Below are 21,388 nucleotides of genomic sequence, written 5' to 3'. Positions count from 1 at the left end.
GGTGCATGTGGAGACTTTCTTGGTAATGGAATCTCTGTGTCAAAGGGTGCGGACGTGTTAGTTACTTTTTATTTGCATAATCCCAAATTGCTTTCCAAAATGTTTATGCCAATTTGCAGCTCTACCAACAAAGTCCCAGTGTGCTTATTTCCCCACAACTCCTCCAAAATTGACCATTCCCATCTGTTGTCATCTTTGCTAATTTGCAGGTGTGAGGTGAAACCTCAGAGTTCTTTGGTTTGCATTACTTTCTTTGGCATTACTTTTATTATTAGTGATTTGGAACACTTCTATATGATAGTTAATTCTTTACAACTCTTCTTTTGAGAACTGTTTGTTAATATCCCTGACCACTTACTTATTGAGGAATGGCTTTGGGTTTTATATATATATTTATATAAATATGTCTATATATTTAAATATACATTTATATATATGTATACACATATACATACAAACATCTGTTAAATGTTCATATATCTTGATACCAAATACTTATGAGAAAAATTTGATCCAAAGATTTTTCTCATTCAATTGCTTCCCTTCTTGTACTAGCTAGATTTATTTTGTCTATACATACTAATAATAGCTAGCCTTTCTATGGTGTTTTAAGGTTTGTTAAGTGCTCTACAAAGAATAATAGCTAACATTGATATAGAACTGACCACATACCAGGCACTGTGCTAAGCATTTTACAATAATTATCTTATTTGAGCCTCACAACAACCCTGGATAGTAATGGCTGTTGTTATTCCCATTTTATAGATGAGGAAACTGAGGGAAACAGAAGGTAAGTGATTTACTCAGGGTTGCATAGCTAGTAAGTGTCTGAAGCTGGATTTGAACGCAGATCTTCCTACCTTCAGTTCCAGTGCTCTATTCACTGTATCATTTAGCTGCATAAGCATGTGTTTCAGTTTTATCTAATTAAAGATGCTTATTTTATCCTTTGTAATTGTCTATATCCCTTGTTTTGTTAAGAATGGATCTCCTGGGGCAGCTAGGTGGCGCAATGGATAAGGCACTGGCCTTGGATTCAGAAGGACCTGAGTTCAAACCCAGCCTCTGACACTTACTAGCTGTGTGACCCTGGGCAAGTCACTTAAACCCCATTGCCCTGCAAAAAAAAAAACAAAAAAACAAAAAAAACAAAACAAAACAAAAAAAAAGAATGGATCTCCTAATAATGCAGAAATATGTTTAATGCTATTATATATACATACATACATATATATATGTATGTGTGTATGTATGTGTATATATATATATATGTGTGTATATATATATATGTGTGTGTATATATATATATATATATAACCTATACCAGATTACCTGCTGTCTAGGGGAGGTGGGGAGGGAGGGGAGGGAAGGAGAAAAATTTGAAATTGGAAATCTTATCTAAACAAAAGTTGAAAAAATAAATAAATAATTTAAAAAAAAAATTAATGGGTCTCCTGCCTTTAGCTATAGAGGTATAAGATGTGCTTCTCCTCTAATTTTTTTTTAAAGTATGATCTTTGACATTTATGTTGCATAACCATTTAGAGTTTACTGTGAAAACATGCTCTAAGGTGTTGGTCTAGACCTAATTTCTGCTGAAACACATTCTAGTTTTACCAACAGTTTAAAAAAAAAACTAATAGAGAGTTCTTTCATAAATAATTTGTGTTTAAAGATCATTGGTCTTCTCATCCTGAGTCCTGGGCAGCTTGGCTGGAGTCTCCACGTGTAAAGAACAAGAGTATTGGTCCTAAAACTAACTGTTTTACCAGCAGACATGCACCAGGAGTTATTTGGACAATATAGAACCTCAGAAAAATTCAAAATACCTAATGATCAGTCTTGCAGACTGCTTTATGTTATAATGAGGTTTAAATAGCATCCTCCCATAGCAGGTTGTGATAGCAGGTATATGTGAAGTTAATGAACCTCATTTTAAGATGTTGTCAATGTGCTCCATGAATCTTTTGTGATTAGCATTTCATATGTAGAAAAATAAAGACTCTTCCCATACTTGAGTCATCTTGGAAACTGAGTACCTTTCTACTTCTCACTCTTTGGGGGATAACCTGTACATAAGTCATAACCTAAGTTATGAATAAATTGGTTCCTTGAGAACCAAAGAGTGTGAGAAAAAGTAGTCTACCTTCCCTCTCTCATTAAAGACCAGGGTCTCTCGGGGCTGAACCTAGTCCAAACTACCTGGATCCAGAGTAGAGGGGCCCTTGGTGGAATAGTGAGTGGTCCAATACTTCAGCCTCCTGGACCCAGCAGAGATTCCTCAAGGTTACAGATCGACATTTAGGATTATAGAATTGTTCAGCTGGAAGGGACCTGAGAGTTGTCTCCCTTTTAGTTCAGCAGGAACAAGAACTGTTCAGACTAAACTTTTCCTTGGAAACTATGGAGAGAGAAAGAAGATGGGAAAATATTATGTTCTTGAAGCAGTGCAGTTCAGAAAACACAGATTCCTTATGTAAAATCTAATGAATAGGTCCCTGGATTGCCAACAAGCTCAGATATACACATCACAAGTTTGTTTTCTTAATTGTAAGGTTTGAATACCCCTGGTCCCTTGGGAGCTTTGGAAGCCTCCAACCTGACCCCTTTCCCTCTCCTGCCCCTGCTCTCTTTCTCACCTGAGAACTGCCTGTGAATCTTACCTTAATCAAGGGAAAAAGTCAGGTTGTAGCATCATCTCTAAGGACTTCTCCCTCCTTCCTTGGTTTGAGGCTTTCTCATGGCATCAAAGCTGTCATAAATGGCCACTTTGCTAACATCTAGTGCCTGGAAATAGAAACAGGAGACATCATTAAGTTCAGGGGGAGGACATGAAGCTTGGGAGGGGCTCTTTTTTCCCATATCCTTTATCATTTCCTCCATCCCAGCCCATCAATCAGAAGCAAATCCCCAATCAGCATGTTTGCCTCTCACTAAGACCAGAAATGAGACCTGCCCCCTCCCCTATGCACACACCTGGTACACATTTTCAGGGGCTGCTGCTGAGGAGGTGGGTGTGGAGCCCAGGCCCTAAAGAGGGGGAAAAGCAGTCAGTCACAGTCTTGTAGATATTAGAGTGCAAAAGGATATTAGGAAGATGGCAGAGGGGAGGCAAGAACTCAGCTGAACTCTCTAAACATTCTCCTTTGACAAAAATTACTGGGAAAACTGGAAAACAGTTTGGAAGAAACTAGGTATAGACTAATATCTCACACCGTATACCAATATATGGTCAAAATGGGTTCGTGATTTAGAATAAAGGGTTATATCTTATGAAAATTAGGGGATCATGGAAAAATTTACCTGTCAGATCTATGGACAAGGGAGGAATTTATGACCAAATAAGAGATAGAGAGCATTACAAAATGTAAAGTGGATAATATTGATTACATTAAAAAGGTTTTTTTTTTTCACAATCTGGCTAATGTGGAAATGTTTTACATGATTGCTCATGTATAGCTTATAATGAATTGCTTGAGTCCTGGGGTGGGGGGAGGGAAGAGAATATGAAACACAAAGGTTTTTTTTTAATTGATGTCAAAATTTATATTTACATAAAATTTGGGAAAATAAAACTTAATGGGAGAAATGATTGACAAAATAAAAATAAATAAAAGGTTTGGCACAAACAAAATCAATACAGCCAAGATTAGTAGGAAAGTGGGAAGCTGGGGGGAAATATTTTATAGCAAGCAGCCTCTAATAAAGGCCTCATTTCCAAAATATATAGAGAACTGATTAAAATGTATAAGAATAAAGTCCCCAATTAATAAATAGTCAAAGGATATGAACAGGCAGTTTACAGATGAATAAATCAGAGCTATCTGTATGTAGTCATATAAAATGCCCTGTATTACTATTAATTAGAGAAATGCAAAGTAAAACAACTCCACAGTACTCCTATCAGACTGGCTAATATGACAGAAAATGTAAATGATAAATGTGAAAAGGTATGTGGAAAAATAAGGATAGCAATGCAGTGCTGGTGGAATTGTGAATTGATCCAATCACTCTGAAGAGCAATTTTGAACTATGCCCAAATGACTCAAAAGCTAGGCATACTCTTGGACCCAGCAATACCACTTCCTGCTGTTTAGTTGTTTTCACTTGTATCCATCTTTTTGTTACCCCTTTTGAGAATTTCCTTGCAAAGATACTGGAGTAGTTTTTCATTTCCTACTCTAGCTCATTTTACAGATGAGGAAACTGAAGCAAACAGGGTTGTGATTTGCCCAAGATCATACAGTTAGTGAATTTATGAGGCGAGATTTGAACTCAGGTCTGACTGCAGACCTGCCACTCTCCCCATTGCTTCACTCGATCACTCTAGCAATAATATTAGTAGGCCTTTATCCCAAAGAAATCAAAGAAAGGGGAAAATAACCTCTTTATACTTAAAATAGTTATAGCAGCTCTTTTTGTGGTGAGTAAGAATTGGAAAATGAAGGGATGCCCATCAACAGGGGAATGGTTGAACAAGTTTGTGGTATATGGTTGTAATTGAATATTCTTGTGCTATAAGAAATGATAAGCAGGGTGCTTTCCAAAAAAAACTAATGCAAGGTAAAGTGAGCGGAACTAGGATAACATTGTGCACAGTAACAGCAACATTGAGTGATGATCAACTGTGAATGGCTTAGCTATTCTGATCAATGTGGTTATCCAAGACAATTCCAAAGACCTTATGATGAAAAAATTCTATCCACATCCAGAGAATGAATTGAGTCTGAATGTGGATCAAAACTTTACTTTTTCTTTATTTTTCTTGTTCTAGGGGGGAAGGGGACAACATGGCTAATACGGAAGTATGTCTTACATGATTTCACATGTGTGATTGATATCATATATCTTGTATTCACAGTAGAAGGAGGGGAGGGAAAGAAGGGAGAGAATTCAGAACTCAGGTTTTTAGAAATAAATGTTAAAGGGGCAGCTAGGTGGCGCAGTGGATAAAGCACCAGTCCAGGATTCAGGAGGACCTGAGTTCAAATCCGATCTCAGACATTTGACACTTACTAGCTGGGTGACCCTGGGCAAATCACTTAACCCTCATTGCCCTGCAAAAATAAATAGATACAGATTGACAGCTGAACAGATGGATGAATAAATAAATGAATGTATGAATGAATAAATAAATAAATGAATACATGGTAGATAGATAGATAAATGAATAAATGTTAAAACTAACTAAATAATAATAATAAAATTTTAAAACGCTTTATAGCCTGGCCCCAACCTGTCTTTCTAGTCTCATTGGACATTGTGCTTCTTCCTTCACTCTATAATCCAGCCACATTGGCCTTCTCTTGGATCCTCATATAGGACATCGTACTTCCTGCCTCCCAGCCTTTACAACAGCCATTCCCTAGAATTAACTCCTTCTTACCTCTACCTCAGAGAGTTCCTCTCTTCCTTTAAGATACCACTCAAGAGTAGTTTTCATGAAGCTTTTCCTCATCTGCCAATTGCTAGTGCCTTCCTCCCAAACTTCTTGCTTTTAATGACTTTATGCAAATGTATATAAGTATTAACCTTATATTTATACCATATGTATTTTATGTGCACTTCTCTCCCCATTAGAATGTAAGCTCATTGTTTTATTCTTTGAATTTTTATCCTCAGCACCAACCAAAATACCTGACACACAATAGGTATTTATTAAACACTTGTTCGTTGACTAATGCCAAAGACACTAAGGTATAGAACTCTGAGAACCTGGAGCCAGTGTTCAATGCTCCCGAGTCCCTGTGTGGTAATCCATTGAGAGTCAAGCCAAGTGTTTCTCTTCCACTCAAATGGGAGACAGCTTAAAATATTGAATTTATGGGTTACCCTTCCTTCTTGCCACATGGGAGAATTGAGTGAGTGAACATGGAACCCCAACTTAAAGCCTTGGGCTTGGAATTGAGAAGTTATTGGAATGTTGCATTCTATGTTACAAATGTTTAATGCTTCCTGATCTTACTAGTCTAAACTTCTTGTCTGAGGATGGGTGGAAAAGGATATTGGAACATAGAATTTGGATCTGGGAATAACCTTAGAAGATTGAATGTCAGAATTAGGAGGGGCATTAGAATGTACACTGTCAGATCCCCTAGGATTTTTAGAGATCCCAGAATCTCAGACATCAAGGGGATCTCAGAAGCCAGCTAGTCCAAAACTTAAGAGCAAAAATTCACTTTCCCACATCTCTCTATCCTTTGCTCTTTGAATTAAGACCTCCACCATCTCTCAATGGAGCCCATTTCACTTCCAAATGCATCTAGTTATTAATAAGTTTTTATTTATATCTAACCTAAATTGTCCTATCTGCCCCTCCCCCCCCATTTTTGCTTCTAGGTTTTTTATTGGGTTTTGTTTGTTTGTTTGTTTGTTTTCTGGGGACAAGTATTTGGCTTAGAACTCTGGAAGATCAAGAGCATGTTTCTCTCTAAATCTTTTCTCTTCTCCATATTGACCAGTATGAAATCTTTCCATGGATCCTCATGGGGCATGATCTTGGGGTTACCTCTCACCCATCAGCAGCAGTCTTCAGAAATCATCCCATCCAACCTTTCAAGAATATTGAAATGCTTAGGGCTGAGAGCCCAGGAGTATCACCAGTTCTGGGTGAAGGGTTCCCTTCACACCCTCTGCTAGGCACCCAGAAAACCCCAATGATGATGATTGAAAGAGAATCTCTGTCCCTACCTGTGGAGAATGAGTTGACTCTTGTGGCCAGTAAATATTACTTTCTGGAGCCTGTCCTAGAGAGAGAGAGAGAGAGAGAGAGAGAGAGAGAGAGAAACCAGACAGTAGGTTTTCTTAGTATGTCCTGAGCCTGGATCCCATGACAAACAGATAGATAGATAGATATACATATATACATATATACACACATATACATATATATACACACACACATGTTGTTGTTCAGTCATTTAAGTCACGTCTAACATTTTGTGACTTCATTTAGGGTTTTATTGAAAAATAAACTGGAACAACTTGTCATTTCCTTCTCTAGCTCATTTTACAGAAGAGGAAACTAACCCAGCCTCAGCCCCAGAGAATCAGGCCTCCAGAGCCTTGGAATTAACTGAGGCAGCAGCTACTTCTGGAATTCTGCTCACAGAAGGGAGTTGAGCAGTTGGCTGGGGGGAGATTGCAGGAGTCTCTGCTGGAACTGATGTGGAACTCTGTTGTGTTGCCTGTGCTTGGAACCAGGAAGCAGTCTTTAGTGGTAGTGCTCCAGGTGGGAAAAGGGCACAGGCACATCTAAGTTTGCAAGCACAGTGAAACAGAATTCTGTTCCCAGGTTAAAGAGTAAGCAGCCCTGTTGTTACAGACCAGAACACAGCCAGGAGAATGTAGATCATACCTTTCCTTAAATTGTACCACCTGGGACCCCCTGAAGCTTGGGACAGTGTGCCCTGGAAGCAATGACCCACTTTAAGAAGGAGTTAAAAGTCAACAAATAGGCTAGGAAAATGAGCAAACAGAAAAAAAAATGCTGACCCTAGAAAGCATCTTTGGTGACAAGGAAGATCAAAATACACTCTCAGAAGAAGATAATAAAGTCAAAGCTCCTGCATCCAAGAAAAATATATGAATTGGTCTCAGGCCATAGAAGTGCTCAAAAAGGACTTTGAAAATAAAGAGAAGTAGAGGGAAAAAATGGAAAGAGAAATGAGAGAGATGCAGGAAAGTCATGAAAAAAGTCAACAGCTTGAAAAGCCAAATGGAAATGGAGATAAAAAAGCTCTCCGAAGGAAATAATTGCTTAAGAATTAGGATTGAGCAAATGGAAGCTAATGAGTTTATGAGAAATCACGACACAATATAGCAAAGCCAAAAGAATGAAAAAATAGAAGGCAATGTGAAATATCTCCTTGGAAAAATAACTGACATAGAAAATAGATCCAGGAGAGATAATTTGAAAATAATTGGACTACCTGAAAACCATGATCAAAAAGGACCTTAGACATCATCCTCCAAGAAATAGTCTGGGGAAAATTCCCTAATATTCTAGAAGCAGAAGGTAAGGTAGAAATTGAAAGAGTCCACCAATAACCTGAGAGAGATCCCAAAATGAAAACTCCTAGGAATATTATAGCCAAATCCTAGAGCTCCCGGGTCAAAGAGAAAATATTGCAAGCAGTCAGAAAGAAACAATTCAAGTACTATAGAGCCATAGTCAAGATAACACAAGAGCTAGAAACTTCTACATTAAAGGATCAGAAGGCATGGAATACGATATTCCAAAGGGCAAAGGAACTGGGATTACAACCAAGAATCACCTACCCAGCAAAATTGAGTAAAATTTTTTTTTTGGGGGGGGGAGAATGGAAATTCACATATACATATACAAGTGTATTTGTGTGTGTGTGTGTGTGTGTGTGAGAAATGGTGGCCTTTTCTATTGCAGGGTTGGGAGGAAGTAGACAATTTGGAACTAAATATAAATTAAATTAAAATTTTAAAAATACATGGAAAAAAATACATGGAAGAGCATGACTAATGCAGAAATGTTTAATTTGATTGTACATATATAACCTATATCAGATTGCTTGCTGTCTTAGGGAGGGGGAGAGAGGGGAGTGAGGGAGAAAAATTTGAAACTAGAAATCTTATAAAAACAAATGTTGAAAACTATTTCTACTTTTATGAAAAAAATACATGGAAGAGGGGGCAGCTAGGTAGCACAGTGGATAAAGCACCGGCCCTGGATTCAGGAGGACTTGAGTTCAAATCCAACCTCAGAAACTTAACACTTACTAGCTGTATGACCCTGGGCAAGTCACTTAACCTTCATTACCCTGCAAATAAATAAATAGATAGATAAATAAATGAATGAATGGATGGATGGATGGATGGATAGATAGATAATAAAATACATGAAAGAGAGCAGGAAGAAAATCAAAAGAGGGCCTGGACAAATAGAGCAGGCTTGGCATTGTGTAAATCAATTTAATATATTTAATGTAAAAAAACAAAACAAAACAAAAAGATATTATGACACTAGTGTCTAAAGAAGGACTAATCTATATGTCCTAAATAACATGAAACATGTCAGTCATATATTTAAAAGTAAAATAATAAAGTTGCAAAACTGTAACAACAACAACAACAACACACCAACAAAAAAGTTTGGTAACCAAAGAATACCCAGAGTCACACGCTTTTTAGAATGCTTATCAGTCTTAAGTGCTAGTCCTCTAAACATTATATCCTTGTCTAATGATCAATAAGTGGGTAGTCCAGTGAGTAATTATTGCTGTAAATTGAATATTATTGAAAGAACTGGATTATTGGTAGAATTAGGATTGTAATTGTTAGAAGAAATGGAAGAAATGGAATTGTTTCAACCTTAATGTTCTTACTATCTATGATGTATCTTACTATCTTACTCAGTATCAGTGAAACCAGAAGAAGAAGCTAGAACTAAATAGAACAGCAGCTCATGGGATCTCCTTGGAGAGGCAAATAAAAGCAGGTAGATGACTCCAAAGTATACAGGGCACTGATCCTGGTGTCAGGAAGACATGAATTCAAATCCAGCCTCAGACAATTACTGGCTGTGTGACCCTGGGCAAGTCTGATTCAAACTCAGGTCTTCCTAATTCTAACTCTGTCATCTACCTATTATACCGGCTAAGAAGAGATAGTGAGAAATAAAGACAACTATAATCTGACATATTGAAAGTTGCTGTCGAGGCTAAAACATGGGAAATGAATAAAGGAACAGACATCACCACAAAGAGTCTTTAATTCCTAAGAAAGTTTAACCAATGTAAATTGATTCTCATGATGAGACCAAAAGATCTTTGAAACTCTCTTGATCATCAAACAATTGACAAGCAGAGATGTGGAACTATCAGTTGTCAAGGAAATTTTCTTTTTTAAAAAAATACAGAGGGGGGCAGCTAGGTGGCGCAGTGGATAGAGCACCGGCCCTGGATTCAGGAGCACCTGAGTTCAAATCCGGCCTCAGACACTTAACACTTACTAGCTGTGTGACTCTGGGCAAGTCACTTAACCCCAATTGCCTCACTAAAAAAAAAAAAAAAATACAGAGGGGCAGCTAGGTGGCGCAGTGGATAAAGCACCGCCCTGGAGTCAGGAGGGCCTGAGTTCAAATCTGGCCTCAGACACTTAACACTTACTAGCTGTGTGACCCTGGGCAAGTCACTTAACCCCAATTGCCTCACTAAAAAAAAAAAAATACAGAATCAGGGCAGCTAGGTGGCACAGTGGATAGAGCAGCAGTCCTGGAGTCAGGAGGGCCTGAGTTCAAATCTAGCCTCAGACACTTGACCCTTACTAGCTATGTGACCCTGGGCAAGTCACTTAACCCCAACTGCCTCAACGAAAACAAAAAAACAAAATACAGAAGCAGGATTCAGTGGAGCCATCTCTGACATTTTGTCCCTTGATAACTGCTGATAAGAGCTACTACATGGTAAAGGTCTCTGAGAGGCTGTCCAGGTCAAGAAATGAGGCAGCAATATAAGATGATAAGGAAACTGAGAGCTGGAGTGGGGCAGGAATTTGCCCAAAGTCACAGAATCATCCAATGGGAGACCCAGACCCAGGCCCAGACACCAAACTTCTCAGTTCATATTTGTTTTATACAACATGTTGCCTCTAGAGGGCCATACTCACTGCGTTTCTGAGCTAGTTGAGTGTTCCCTTCTGGACCTGGATCTCCCAGCATCCCTTGTGAAGCTCTGAAAAAGCAAGACAGGAGAGCCATGAACACCCTTCCTCCTTAGGGTCACCTAACCTGTGAGTTAAGTGCAAGGGAGGTGAACTAGGTGGCACCATTGTGGATAGAGAACTAGACCTGGAGTCAGGAAGGCCTAAGTTCGAATCCAACTTCAGACACTTGCCAGCCATGTGACCCTGGACAAATCACTTCACCTCAGTTTCCTCATTTGTAGAATGGAGAGAATAATAATACATAGTTCCCAGGGTTATTGCAAGAATCAAATGAGATCATAGTTATAAAGCACTTAGTACAATGCCAGGCATATAGTAAGCACAATATAAATAAATTTTTATTTTACTCACAAGGTCCAAGAGCTATGAGTGAGTAATATTGCCCTATCACTCGGATGTTAGACTTGTTCTTGGATTTAGAGGACAGAATGAGAGGAAATGGGCAACAGTTACAAAGAAATGGTTTGGGCTCCATGCAAGAGGAAAACACATTAGTGAGAAGAGGGAATGGGCTATCAGAAAGAAAAACTCACCTACCCTCCCTTCAAAGTCCTCCCTGATTAGTGTAAAAATAACAGTAGGGGCAAGTTTCAAAGGCTGGGAGAGGCAAGCATCTGTACCAGGGGATCATGAACAGTGGTTTCAGGGAGACAGACTCAAGGGAAACCCCATCCTACCCTCTAATCTTTCTGATGAACAGGACATAGATGAGGGCCCCAATTAGAGCCGCCCCAGCCAGGACTCCAATCACAATGCCAGCCGTGACCTTTCCTCTGGAATTCGAATCTGTTGTGAAAAGAGAAAAGGATCCCTAAGGGTTTTTGAGGACAGAAGTGGGAGACCTGGAAAAGCAAACCAAGACCTGTGTTCCTCATACATCCTGTCCCTTAAAAGGAAGGGTTGGATTGTGGGGTTTCTGTTTAGAATTTTATTTTCCAAATTACCTATAAAAACAAATTTTGACATCAATTTTTTAAAACTTTGTGTTCTAACTTCTCTTCCTCCCTCCATTCCCCCCCCCCAAGAACTCAAGCAATTCAATATAAGTTATACAGGAGTAGTTGATTGTGGGGTTTCCTAATATTGAACCAGCCCTGCATTCCTGGTATAAATCCCACCTGGTCTTGGTGTATGATCTTTGTGATAAATTTCTGTAATCTATTCACTAGTATTTTATTTAAAATTGTTGCCTCAATATTCATTAATGAAATTTTCTTTCTCTGTTTTGGTTTTTCCCGGTTTGGGTATCAGCACCAGATTTGTCTCATAAAAGGAGTTTGGTAGGACTCCTTCTTCACTTATTTTTTCAAATAATTTATATAATATTGGGATTAATTGTTCTTTAAATATTTGGTAGAATTCACTTGTGAATCCATCTGGTCCTGGAGATTTTTTCTTAGGAAGTTCATTGATGACTTAATCAATTTCTTTTTCAAAAATTGGGTTATTTAAATATTTAATTTCTTCTTCTGCTAGTCTGGGTAATTTATATTTTTGTAGATATTCATTCATTTCATTTAGATTGTCAAATTTATTGGAATATAATTTGGTGAACTACCTGAAAGCTGTGACAAAATAAAAAAGCCTCGACAATATTTTTCAAGAAATTGTCAAGGAAAATTGCCCTGAAATATTAGAATCAGAGGGCAAAATAGATATTGAAAGAATACACCAATCACTGCCTGAAAGAGATCCCAAAATGAAAACTCCCCAGAATATCATAGCCAAATTTCAAAACTCACAGATCAAAGAAAAGGTATTACAAGCAACCAAAAGGAAACAATTCATATACCGTGGAGCTACAATAAGAATTACATAGGATTTGGTGGCTTCCACATTAAAGAATGATAGGGCTTGGAAGATCATATATCAGAAGGCAAAGGAGTTAGGTTTACAACCAAGAATTACATTCCCAGCCAAATTGAATATAATCTTACGGGGGGTGGGGGTGGAATGTATATTTAATGAAATAGAGGATTTTCGAGCATTTTTTATTAAAAGGCCAGAGTTGGATGGGAAACGTGACTTCCAAATACAAGGTTGAAGTGAAAAATAAAAAGGTAAAAAAGAAACAAGAAAGAAAAACTGTAAAAAATTTAATAAGGTTATACTGTTTTAGTTCTGTATGATAAGATATCTGTAATTCTCAATAACTTCATTTTAAAAGTAATTATTAATGCAATTAGGAGTATATGTAAAGAGCCTGTGGTCATAAGGTAATATTTAAGGTATGATAATATTTGAAAGTCTAAAAATGTAATGTAAGAATGATTAGAAAGAGTATATGTAGACAGAGGGTATGATCATAAGGTGACATTGATGATACAACACCATAGAAAACAAAATAAGGGGCTTAAAAGAAATTACATGGAAGAAGTAGGAAAGGAGGAATGGAATAGAGTGAACACACACATAACAAAGAAGCAAAAAAACCCTATCATAATAGAGAGGAAGATGGGAGACATGGGCAAAGATTGAACCTTACTCTCATCAAAGTTGGCTCAAAGAAAGAACAACAAATACACTCATTTTGATATAGAAATCTATCTTACCCTATAGGGAAGTTCAAAAAGGGATGGTAATAGTACAATATTAATAGTAGAAGGGGGTGGGGGACTGATACAAGGGAAGGAATTTTGGGGAAAACTGATCAAAAGTAAAACAATTGTGGGAAAGGAGAGGGGGGCAGAGTGGAAAGGATTAAGAGGTAAAAAATAGCATGGAGAAATAAACAATTAGTCATCATAACTATAAATGTGAAAGGGATGAACTCTCCCATTAAATGAAAGGGGAAAGCAGAATGTATTAAAAACCAAAATCCCATTGGGCAGCTAGGTGGCACAGTGGATAAAGCACCGGCCCTGGATTCAGGAGTACCTGAGTTCAAATACGGCCTCAGACACTTGACACTTATTAGCTGTGTGACCCTGGGCAAGTCACTTAGCCCCCATTGCCATGCAAAAAAAATTAAAAAATAAAAAAAATCCCACAATATATTTGTTTACAAGAAATATATTTAAAGCAGAGTGACCCACCCCATATTTTTTTCTATTTCTCTTTATAACTGTATGACCCTGAACAAGTCACTTAACCACTATCTGCTTCAGTTTTCCCAGCTATAAAATAAGGATCATACTTCCCAGGGTTGTTGTGAGTCTCAAATGAAAGAGCTTAATATAGTGTCTGGAGCATTGTGTGTGTCTGTGTGTCTGTGTGTCTGTGTGTCTGTGTCTGTGTATTAGAGGAAAATATTTATTCATGCTTCTTTTCTTCTTTTCCTTAATAAATGCTTGTCAAGTTATTGATTGCCCATCTCACAAGCTATATTGAGAGGAAAGTACCTTAGAATGCAATGGAAATGTGAGTTATTTGGCCCCTACACAGCTCTTTCCATTTAACCCAATTCAATCAACACTTGTTAAAGGTCCAAGGAAGTATCAAGGATGGCTTCATAAAAGAGAGTGAATCCACCCTAACATCCAACAGGTGGCTTTGATAGTCTCCCTTGTGTCTCATTTATTATTTTTTTTATTGCAACTGTGTAATAGCTTCCACATCCAACCCCACTTGCAGCTTCTACTTCTGACACTCTCAGCTCTTCCTGCCCACTTTGACCATGGCAATAGTTTTCTGTCCAGTCTTCCTGACTCTGGGCTCTCTCACTTCTCCAATCCATCCTTTACAACCCTGCCCAAGTAAGCTTCCTAACACATGATTCTAACCATGACCCTCGCCTCCTAAAAGACCTCAAGTGGCTCCCCATTGCTGATGAATTCAGAAATTCCTGAGTCTGGGATCCAAGGTGCTTCATAATCTGACTCCAATCTGACTGTCCAATCTTATTTCACATCTTTTCTATGTTACATTCCATCCAAACTGTATTATTGTCCATTCCCCATTCCCACACCATCTCCTTGTCTTCATCTTCATCCTTGTCCTCCTCCTTCTTCCTCTCCTTCTTTTTCTCCCTCCATTCCTCTCTCCCTTCCCCTATCTCTCTCGCTCGCTCGCTCGCTCGCTCTCTCGCTGTCTCGTTCTCTCGCTCATTCTCTCTAATTTTCCCCCATCCTTAAAGGTTGAATTCAAATTCACCTTCTCCTTTGAAGGCATTCTTGACACTTCCCTGACCCTTAACAAATGGTTGAATTAGGTTAAATTGAAAGAGAGTCCAAGGGGTGCAAAGAAATCACCTTTCTATTGCATTCTAAGGTGCTTTCCTCATAACAGCTTGTGAGATAGGTGATCAAAAAATTGACAAGCATTTACCAAACACTGTCTATGTACCAGGCACTGTGCTAAGTTCTGGGGACACAAAGAAAGAAAAAAATCCCTAAATAATATTAAAGAAGTCTACATTCAGTTCAGTAGATAGTGCATAAACTGAATGAATACAAGGTTGTTCTGAGATAGGTCCAGAAATAATATCCCCACTCTACTCCAAGGTGGTACAACTTATTCCAAATCACAGATAAATATCAGAACCTGGATTTCTTTCTGGGCCTCCTGACTCCCAGTCTGGAGCTCTCTCCACTTCATAGGGCTGCCCAACTAGCAGTAGCTAGAGGTCAGAAGAGTCCAGTTCAGTTTCTATTGGGCAAATTTTTGTTTGCCTCTAGGAAAGAAGGGAAGCTAGATGTCACTGTAGATGGGCCTGAAATCAGAAGAGTCATCTTCATGAGTTCAAATCCAGCCTCAGACACTTCCTGGCTGTGTGACCTTGGGCAAGTCACTACTTCACCTTGTTTGCCTCATCTGTAAAAATGGCAAAGCACTCCAGTGTTTCTACCAAGAAAACCCCAAATGGGGTTACAAGGAGTCAACATGACTGAAACAACTAAACAACAAGGAAAATGAACCACTTATGGAGGAAGTTGTTTAGCCTCAGACCTGCACATCTGTTATCTCAGAGGTTAAGCTTCAGAAGTCCCTAGAGCAGTATCATCAACATTATGTGTTGATCAACTGTGATAGACATGGTTCTTCTCAGCAATACAATGGTCCAAGATAGTTCCAAAGGACTCATGATGGAAAAGACTCTCCAAATCCAGAAAAATAAAAGACACTTCCCTGGAATATGGATGCAGATTGAACCATACTATTTCTTTTGGGTTTGGTGCTGTTGTTTTTCTTTTTTGAGTTTTTTTCCTTCTTGCTCTGATTCTTCTCTTATAACATGACTAATGCAGAAATAGGTTTAATGTTATTATACATATATAACCTATATCAGATTACTGGCTGTCTTCGGGAGAGGAGGAGGGAGGGCAAAAACTTTGAAACTAGAAATCTTATAAAGACAAATGTTGAAAACTATCTCTACATGTAACTGGAAAATAATTAAATACTTTTATAATTAAAAAAAAAAAGAAGTCCCTAGAGATCTCTTGGTGTCCTCATTTTTCCTGGACTCCTGGAAAAGTCTGGAGGACTGAGTCTTTCCCCAATGCCATCTCCCATAGTGAGTGCCTTTTACCAACCCCTGTGCTTCGGAGGTGCTTGCGAGGGGCAGAAGTGATGGCCTGGGATGCCCTACAAGACTTTCTCCAAGCTGAGACTTGTCCCTGTGATCCCCCACCACCACCACTACCATCTAGTCACAGAAGGGTGGGATGCTATACAGGCTATAGGAGAGAGCAACCTTCAGTAACTTCAGTAACTGCTCCCAGCCTGCCCACATGCTTAGCTCCAGCATGACAGCTAGCAGAATCTCAGTCTTTAAAAGAAGCTCAGAAGCCCTCTTGGATCTCTTCAGGTTCCATACTTCTATGGCTCTATGTCTCAGACATCATCAAATAAGACCCAGATCTGAATAAGCAGCCCCTCTCTAACTTCCCCAACAAGTGGTCAAGATTTTCCTTAAATGGATCCAGGGACAGGGAGCTCACTACCTCCTGAGGCAGCCCATCCCCCATCAGACAACTTTCACTAACAGGAAAGTTGCCCTTATTTGGAAGCCAAATGAACCTCTTGGCAATTTCCACCTATTGCATCCATCACCTGTTGAGCTTCATGTTTGTTCCTCCTCCACTCGAGCCTGCCCCTCCCCCCACCTTAAGCAAAACTTAAGCTGCTCCTGGACATTCCACTGGAAGACTGAATGAGTTGGACACTCCACTTCTCCCCTCAGTGTCCCCTCCTAGCTCAGCTTCCTCTCACTTAGGACACCAAGAGCCCAAGAATAGACCTGGATCACATTGCTCACAGTCCCCAGGCAGCTACTCTGCTCCTCTCCTCAGTGCTGTCTTTGATGTATCCTGGGTCAGATCAGCTTGTTTGCCTGGGCAGAATGGGGGGAGGGGCATCAGAGACTTCTCTGAGCCCTCAAAGAGCCAGCCTAGTTCCTCAGCCTGGCCAAGGAGAGTTGAGGGAAAGGAGGAAGAAAGGGAATTAAACACCAAGTACTTGCTCTGGGGTGTTGTATTGGAGAGGATATGGAAGGATTCTGCTCAGTTCAGTTCAAATGTATCTCTGCTACTTTCTCCCTGTGTGACCTCGGGCAAGTTACTAAACCTCTCTGGACCCCAGTTATCACATCTATACAATGAGAAGGTTGGACTAGTTGCCTTCTAATGTTCCTTTCAGCTCCACAAATATAGGATCCTTATGAATCCTTTTTATGAACCAAAAACTCCAGGATCCTTGTCTGTCCCAGGATTTTTTTTGTTGTTGTTGTTTGTTTGTTTGTTTGTTTTTTTTGTTTGTTTTTTGTTTTTTGTTTTTTGTTTTTTTTTGTGGGGCAATGGGGGTTAAGTGACTTGCCCAGGGTCACACAGCTAGTAAGTGTTAAGTGTCTGAGGTCGGATTTGAACTCAGGTACTCCTGACTCCAGTGCCGGTGCTTTATCCACTGTGCCACCTAGCCGCCCCCTGTCCCAGGATTTTTTAATGAGACCATGGCAGACCCAAAAGCCCCCTCTCTCTGGGACTGTTCATACTTAGGGTGACTTCTTAGCTCCTGAGAAAATAGGAGAGACTAGTTAGTGACAAACTGCCTCCCTACAGTTTGGATCGTACATGTAGGGAACATGTATTGATGCAGCCCAGATCTCTTCCCTCTGGCCCTTCCTTGTTCCCTTCCTGCCAGGCTCCCCAGAATCAATCAGAACTATTTCAGGGGCTCAGCCCATCTCTCCCTGGGGACTAAAGGATTTGGTGGAAGGTGTGGCAGGTGTGAGGCAGAGAGGCTCTTGTTCACCTAACTAGACGCTGGGGTGAGTCTCTGAAGCCACTCTTGGGGACTGTCATCTGCCCCTTCCCCCCACTCCCAGGAAATAGCCATCCAGATCCCCCATGAGCCCTGCAGGGAGAAGGAAGACCCCTTTGAATTCTCTGCTTTTTAGTGTCTGTTAGTGAACTTCCCCCGGGGCACAAACCTCAGGTCTCATTCCCACATCTCACCCCGAGGGCAGACAGAGGAGGAAAGCATGTGGATTCCTACCATCTCCCCTCTGTAACCCACCCCCCCACCCCCCCCCCGACAAATCTGGGTTTGGGAGTTCTTGCCCCACCCGCACCCCCAGGCCTTTTCTCCTTGGGGCACATTTCTGATTCTTCCCTGCTCTCCTTGAGAGGTCTCTCACCCCCAGATGGATGGAGGATAGGAGGGGAGAACTTACCATAGACTTGCAAATGTGAACTTAGAATAGATAACTGATAATTTGTCCCACCATCCGGAACGGCAGAAAAAATCGTTACTAGGTATTTATCGCTGTCACTGAGGGTGAGGTTGGTGATGAGCAGAGAGCCGTTGTGGAACACAGTCTCTCGACCATGGGATGGTGTCTGCTGTCTTGTCTGGACATTGTAGGTCACAATCGTGTTGGCCTCATCTGCCGTGTTTCTGAACCAAGTATATCTTGTAGGTTCCGCTGTGAGCCCCAGGATGGACAAGGTGATGCTGCCCCCCACCATGCCATAGGGTGGGCTGGGCTCCACTCTCATTTTAGTTGACTGAGTAGACTCTGACTGGATCCAGGTGCTGAGGACAGCGGCTGAGAGGGGAAGAAGGAGGAATAGTCAGCATGTCCCAGAGACCTGGGTGGTTCTGAGAGGGGGCGTGGGGGCTGCTAAGCCTGACTTAAGTCCTCTGGGTATTCAGGTGGCATATTTCAATGAAGCATATGTGTTTATCTCTGTCCTCATCACTGTGGAGTCTGAGATTTTTCTCAGTAGCACTAAGCCCCAGGTTCAGACATGTTCCAGCATGGTGCCACCATGATGGGCAGGACACCGGGGGAGTAATAAGTGTATAAAGGGGGTGATGCTGAGGTTAAAGATTAGATCAGAGATCACAGGAGTCAGAGCTGGACAGAAGTCCATCCCTAAGTCCAGTGCACTCACTTTTTCAAGTGAGGAAACTGAGGCCCGAGGGAATTACCTAGCATGCTTAAGCCAAAAACAAGCAGAAACATGATTGCCACTGATTGGCTGACTTGAAATCTAATGCCTTTTCCACACTTTTTAAAGCTTACAGGACACATAGATTCCAAACAAAGGTTGGAGGGATCATGTCCATTTAATAGAAGAGGAAAGAGAGGCTCAGGGGATGTAGGTGACCTGCCCATGGTCACATGCTTAGTAAATGTCAAAGCTGGAATCCCAACCCAAGCTTCCTCTGACTCTGTGTCCCTCCCTTTACCTCTCCAGAGATTCCTCAGCTCCAGGACTGGATTTTGTCCTGGGTATTTGGACTTCATTCTCCCTCTGTTCCTTACTCAGAGAAGAGGCCCATTAGCTAGCTTTGCAGAGGTTGTCTCTGAAACACTCCTCCAGGTCCATGGGTTGATTCACTTGTCTGGGTAGAATTCCCCAGGTTCTATCTTTTTTTCCCTCTCATTTCCTTCCCTACCTCCCCAGTAGAGCTGGTGTCTCACCTGTGATCAGGAGCCCCTTCCAGGGGCTGCCCCCAATGTGGGAAGCTTCTGAGGGGCTCTCCATTGGTCTGTGCCACCCACTAGGTGTGACCATCTCTGTCCCTCCCAGGAGCCTCTGCCTTCCCCTCCTGAGCTGTGTCTTCCCTGTATGGAGTCCAAGTGCAGCCCCTGGAGGTGGTCTCCAGGTTCAGGGCTGCTCCTGCATGCAGGCCAGAGCTGTCTCTGCCCTGTCTCCCTCTCCTCTAGAAAACTGAGCCCTTCAGGACTCAAACTCTTCTTTGTGCTTGTATCATGTTGGCCTGAGAGAGCAGGGACTGAGCCTCTGACTTTCCTTCCCTCTCTTCCCCTCCCAGCTACTGTGGTTTCCTGCCTCCCCAGGGAGCCTCTTCCCTAATTAGATTCCTCCCACTATCTATGGGTTTTGCACCATTTCCTCCCTGAGGCCTTTTCAGTCCCCCCACCCACACCCACACCTTGGATGCTAACTTTCCCTCCTTCACATTTATCTGCATTCCTTTATATATTCCATGCATTTACTCACCTGGGGGTAGGTTGTATTTCCACAGAAGAATGTAAACTCCCACAGGGCAGGCAAGGATATATCTTTGGGTCCCTAATGACTTACTGAATCCATGACATACAACCAACAGGTGCTGTAATTCAAAAGAAGATACAGTTTTCCTCTATCCAGATCCCTTCTACAACAGTTTCCAGGTTTTGCCTCCATTTTCTGAAGTCAATGGAAGCAGGGAATCAAGAGGTGGCGCGTGACCTTTCAGGGTCCTTGTCACAGGCTTAGAGACTGTTTTTCTCCTCCAAAACCCTATGTGCAGTTGACAACCAACTTAACCCATCAGCCTTTCAGTTAACTGCATTTCCATACAAGGCCACTAAGTTGGTCAACTTGGGCAGTTTTTCCATAGCTAAGGGGATCTTCTCTGGTTCCCAGGGAATCATTGGGAAAAGATTCATATTGCATCAAGCACTTCCAAAACATCAACAAGTCAGGTATGGGGCCTGCAACTTCTTTTTTCTCTCCCTTGAGACAGCAAAACTTCAATAAGCTACAGTGACACAAAAGGTCAGAAAGAAGCAGAAGGTGTGTTTGAGTGTGTGTGTGTGTGTGTGTGTGTGTGTGTGTGTGTGCGCGCGCGCGTGTGCACTTGCACGCATGAGAGAGACAGGCAGACAGAGAAAGAGAGGAGAAAGAGTAAAAGAGGAGTGGAGAGAACAAACATTTATTAAATATTTATTATGTGCCAGGGACTATGCTAAGTGCTTCACAAATACAATCTCATTTGAGACTCACTATAACTCTGGGAGGTGGGTGCTGTTATTATCCCCATTTTATAGTTAAGAAAACTGAGGCAGACCAAAGTTAAGTGATCTGCCCAGGATCATACAGCTAATAAGTGTCTGAGACCCAATTTGAACTCAAGTCTTTCTAAGTCCAGGCTCAGCACTCAATCCACCACATACCAGCTAGGAGAGAAGAGGAAAGGAAAGGGAAAGATAGAGGTGGAGGGAGAAGTGCAGGATGAGAAAGAGAAAGAATGATGTCTATCCTTGGCTAAACATGCTGCCCATACCTGCTCTATGCAAACATCCTACTCCTGGTATCAATTGTCAAAGTTCATTACTACCACTAAAAGAGCTTCACAGAAGAACTGGATGGAGATTAGATGAGGTGATGAGGGCCTGCACCAGGACACCAGGGAGGTGACCTTGTCAGGGGACAGAAGGGGACATATTGCAGAGTGTTACAAAAGTGACACCAACAAGCCTCAGTACCATATTAGATATGGGAGTGGAGGGGAGTAG

At 40.9% G+C, this 21,388-nt stretch overlaps 1 protein-coding gene across 1 annotated transcript; it reads right to left on the bottom strand.

Annotated features, from left to right (window-relative positions):
* Positions 1–1,998: 1,998 nt before the first annotated feature.
* LOC122748240 (carcinoembryonic antigen-related cell adhesion molecule 4-like) lies at positions 1,999–19,680 on the bottom strand. Its single transcript, XM_043993910.1, has 8 exons — positions 19,568–19,680; positions 18,311–18,685; positions 11,376–11,484; positions 10,642–10,706; positions 6,691–6,746; positions 2,977–3,030; positions 2,664–2,787; positions 1,999–2,401 (listed from the first exon to the last, which is right to left on the bottom strand). Exons 1-7 carry the CDS (start codon positions 19,659–19,661, stop codon positions 2,701–2,703), a joined length of 840 nt encoding a protein of 279 aa, XP_043849845.1. The 5' UTR covers positions 19,662–19,680; the 3' UTR covers positions 1,999–2,401; positions 2,664–2,700.
* Positions 19,681–21,388: the final 1,708 nt, after the last annotated feature.

This window comes from Dromiciops gliroides, chromosome 3 (assembly GCF_019393635.1).
Source record: "Dromiciops gliroides isolate mDroGli1 chromosome 3, mDroGli1.pri, whole genome shotgun sequence".
NCBI lineage: Eukaryota > Metazoa > Chordata > Mammalia > Microbiotheria > Microbiotheriidae > Dromiciops > Dromiciops gliroides.
This window is presented reverse-complemented; position numbering and strand designations above follow the sequence as displayed.

What these genes read in the sequence shown, in the direction of transcription:
- LOC122748240 (XM_043993910.1), bottom strand. Translation starts at nt 19,661, where the DNA reads ATGGTCACACCTAGTGGGTGGCACAGACCAATGGAGAGCCCCTCAGAA. An exon ending in TTCATCAGAAAGATTAGAGG is followed by an intron (nt 10,707 to 11,375) that starts GTAGGATGGGGT and finishes TTGCTTTTTCAG; the next exon opens with AGCTTCACAAGGGATGCTGG. An exon ending in TCAACTAGCTCAGAAACGCA is followed by an intron (nt 6,747 to 10,641) that starts GTGAGTATGGCC and finishes CTCTCTCTCTAG; the next exon opens with GACAGGCTCCAGAAAGTAAT.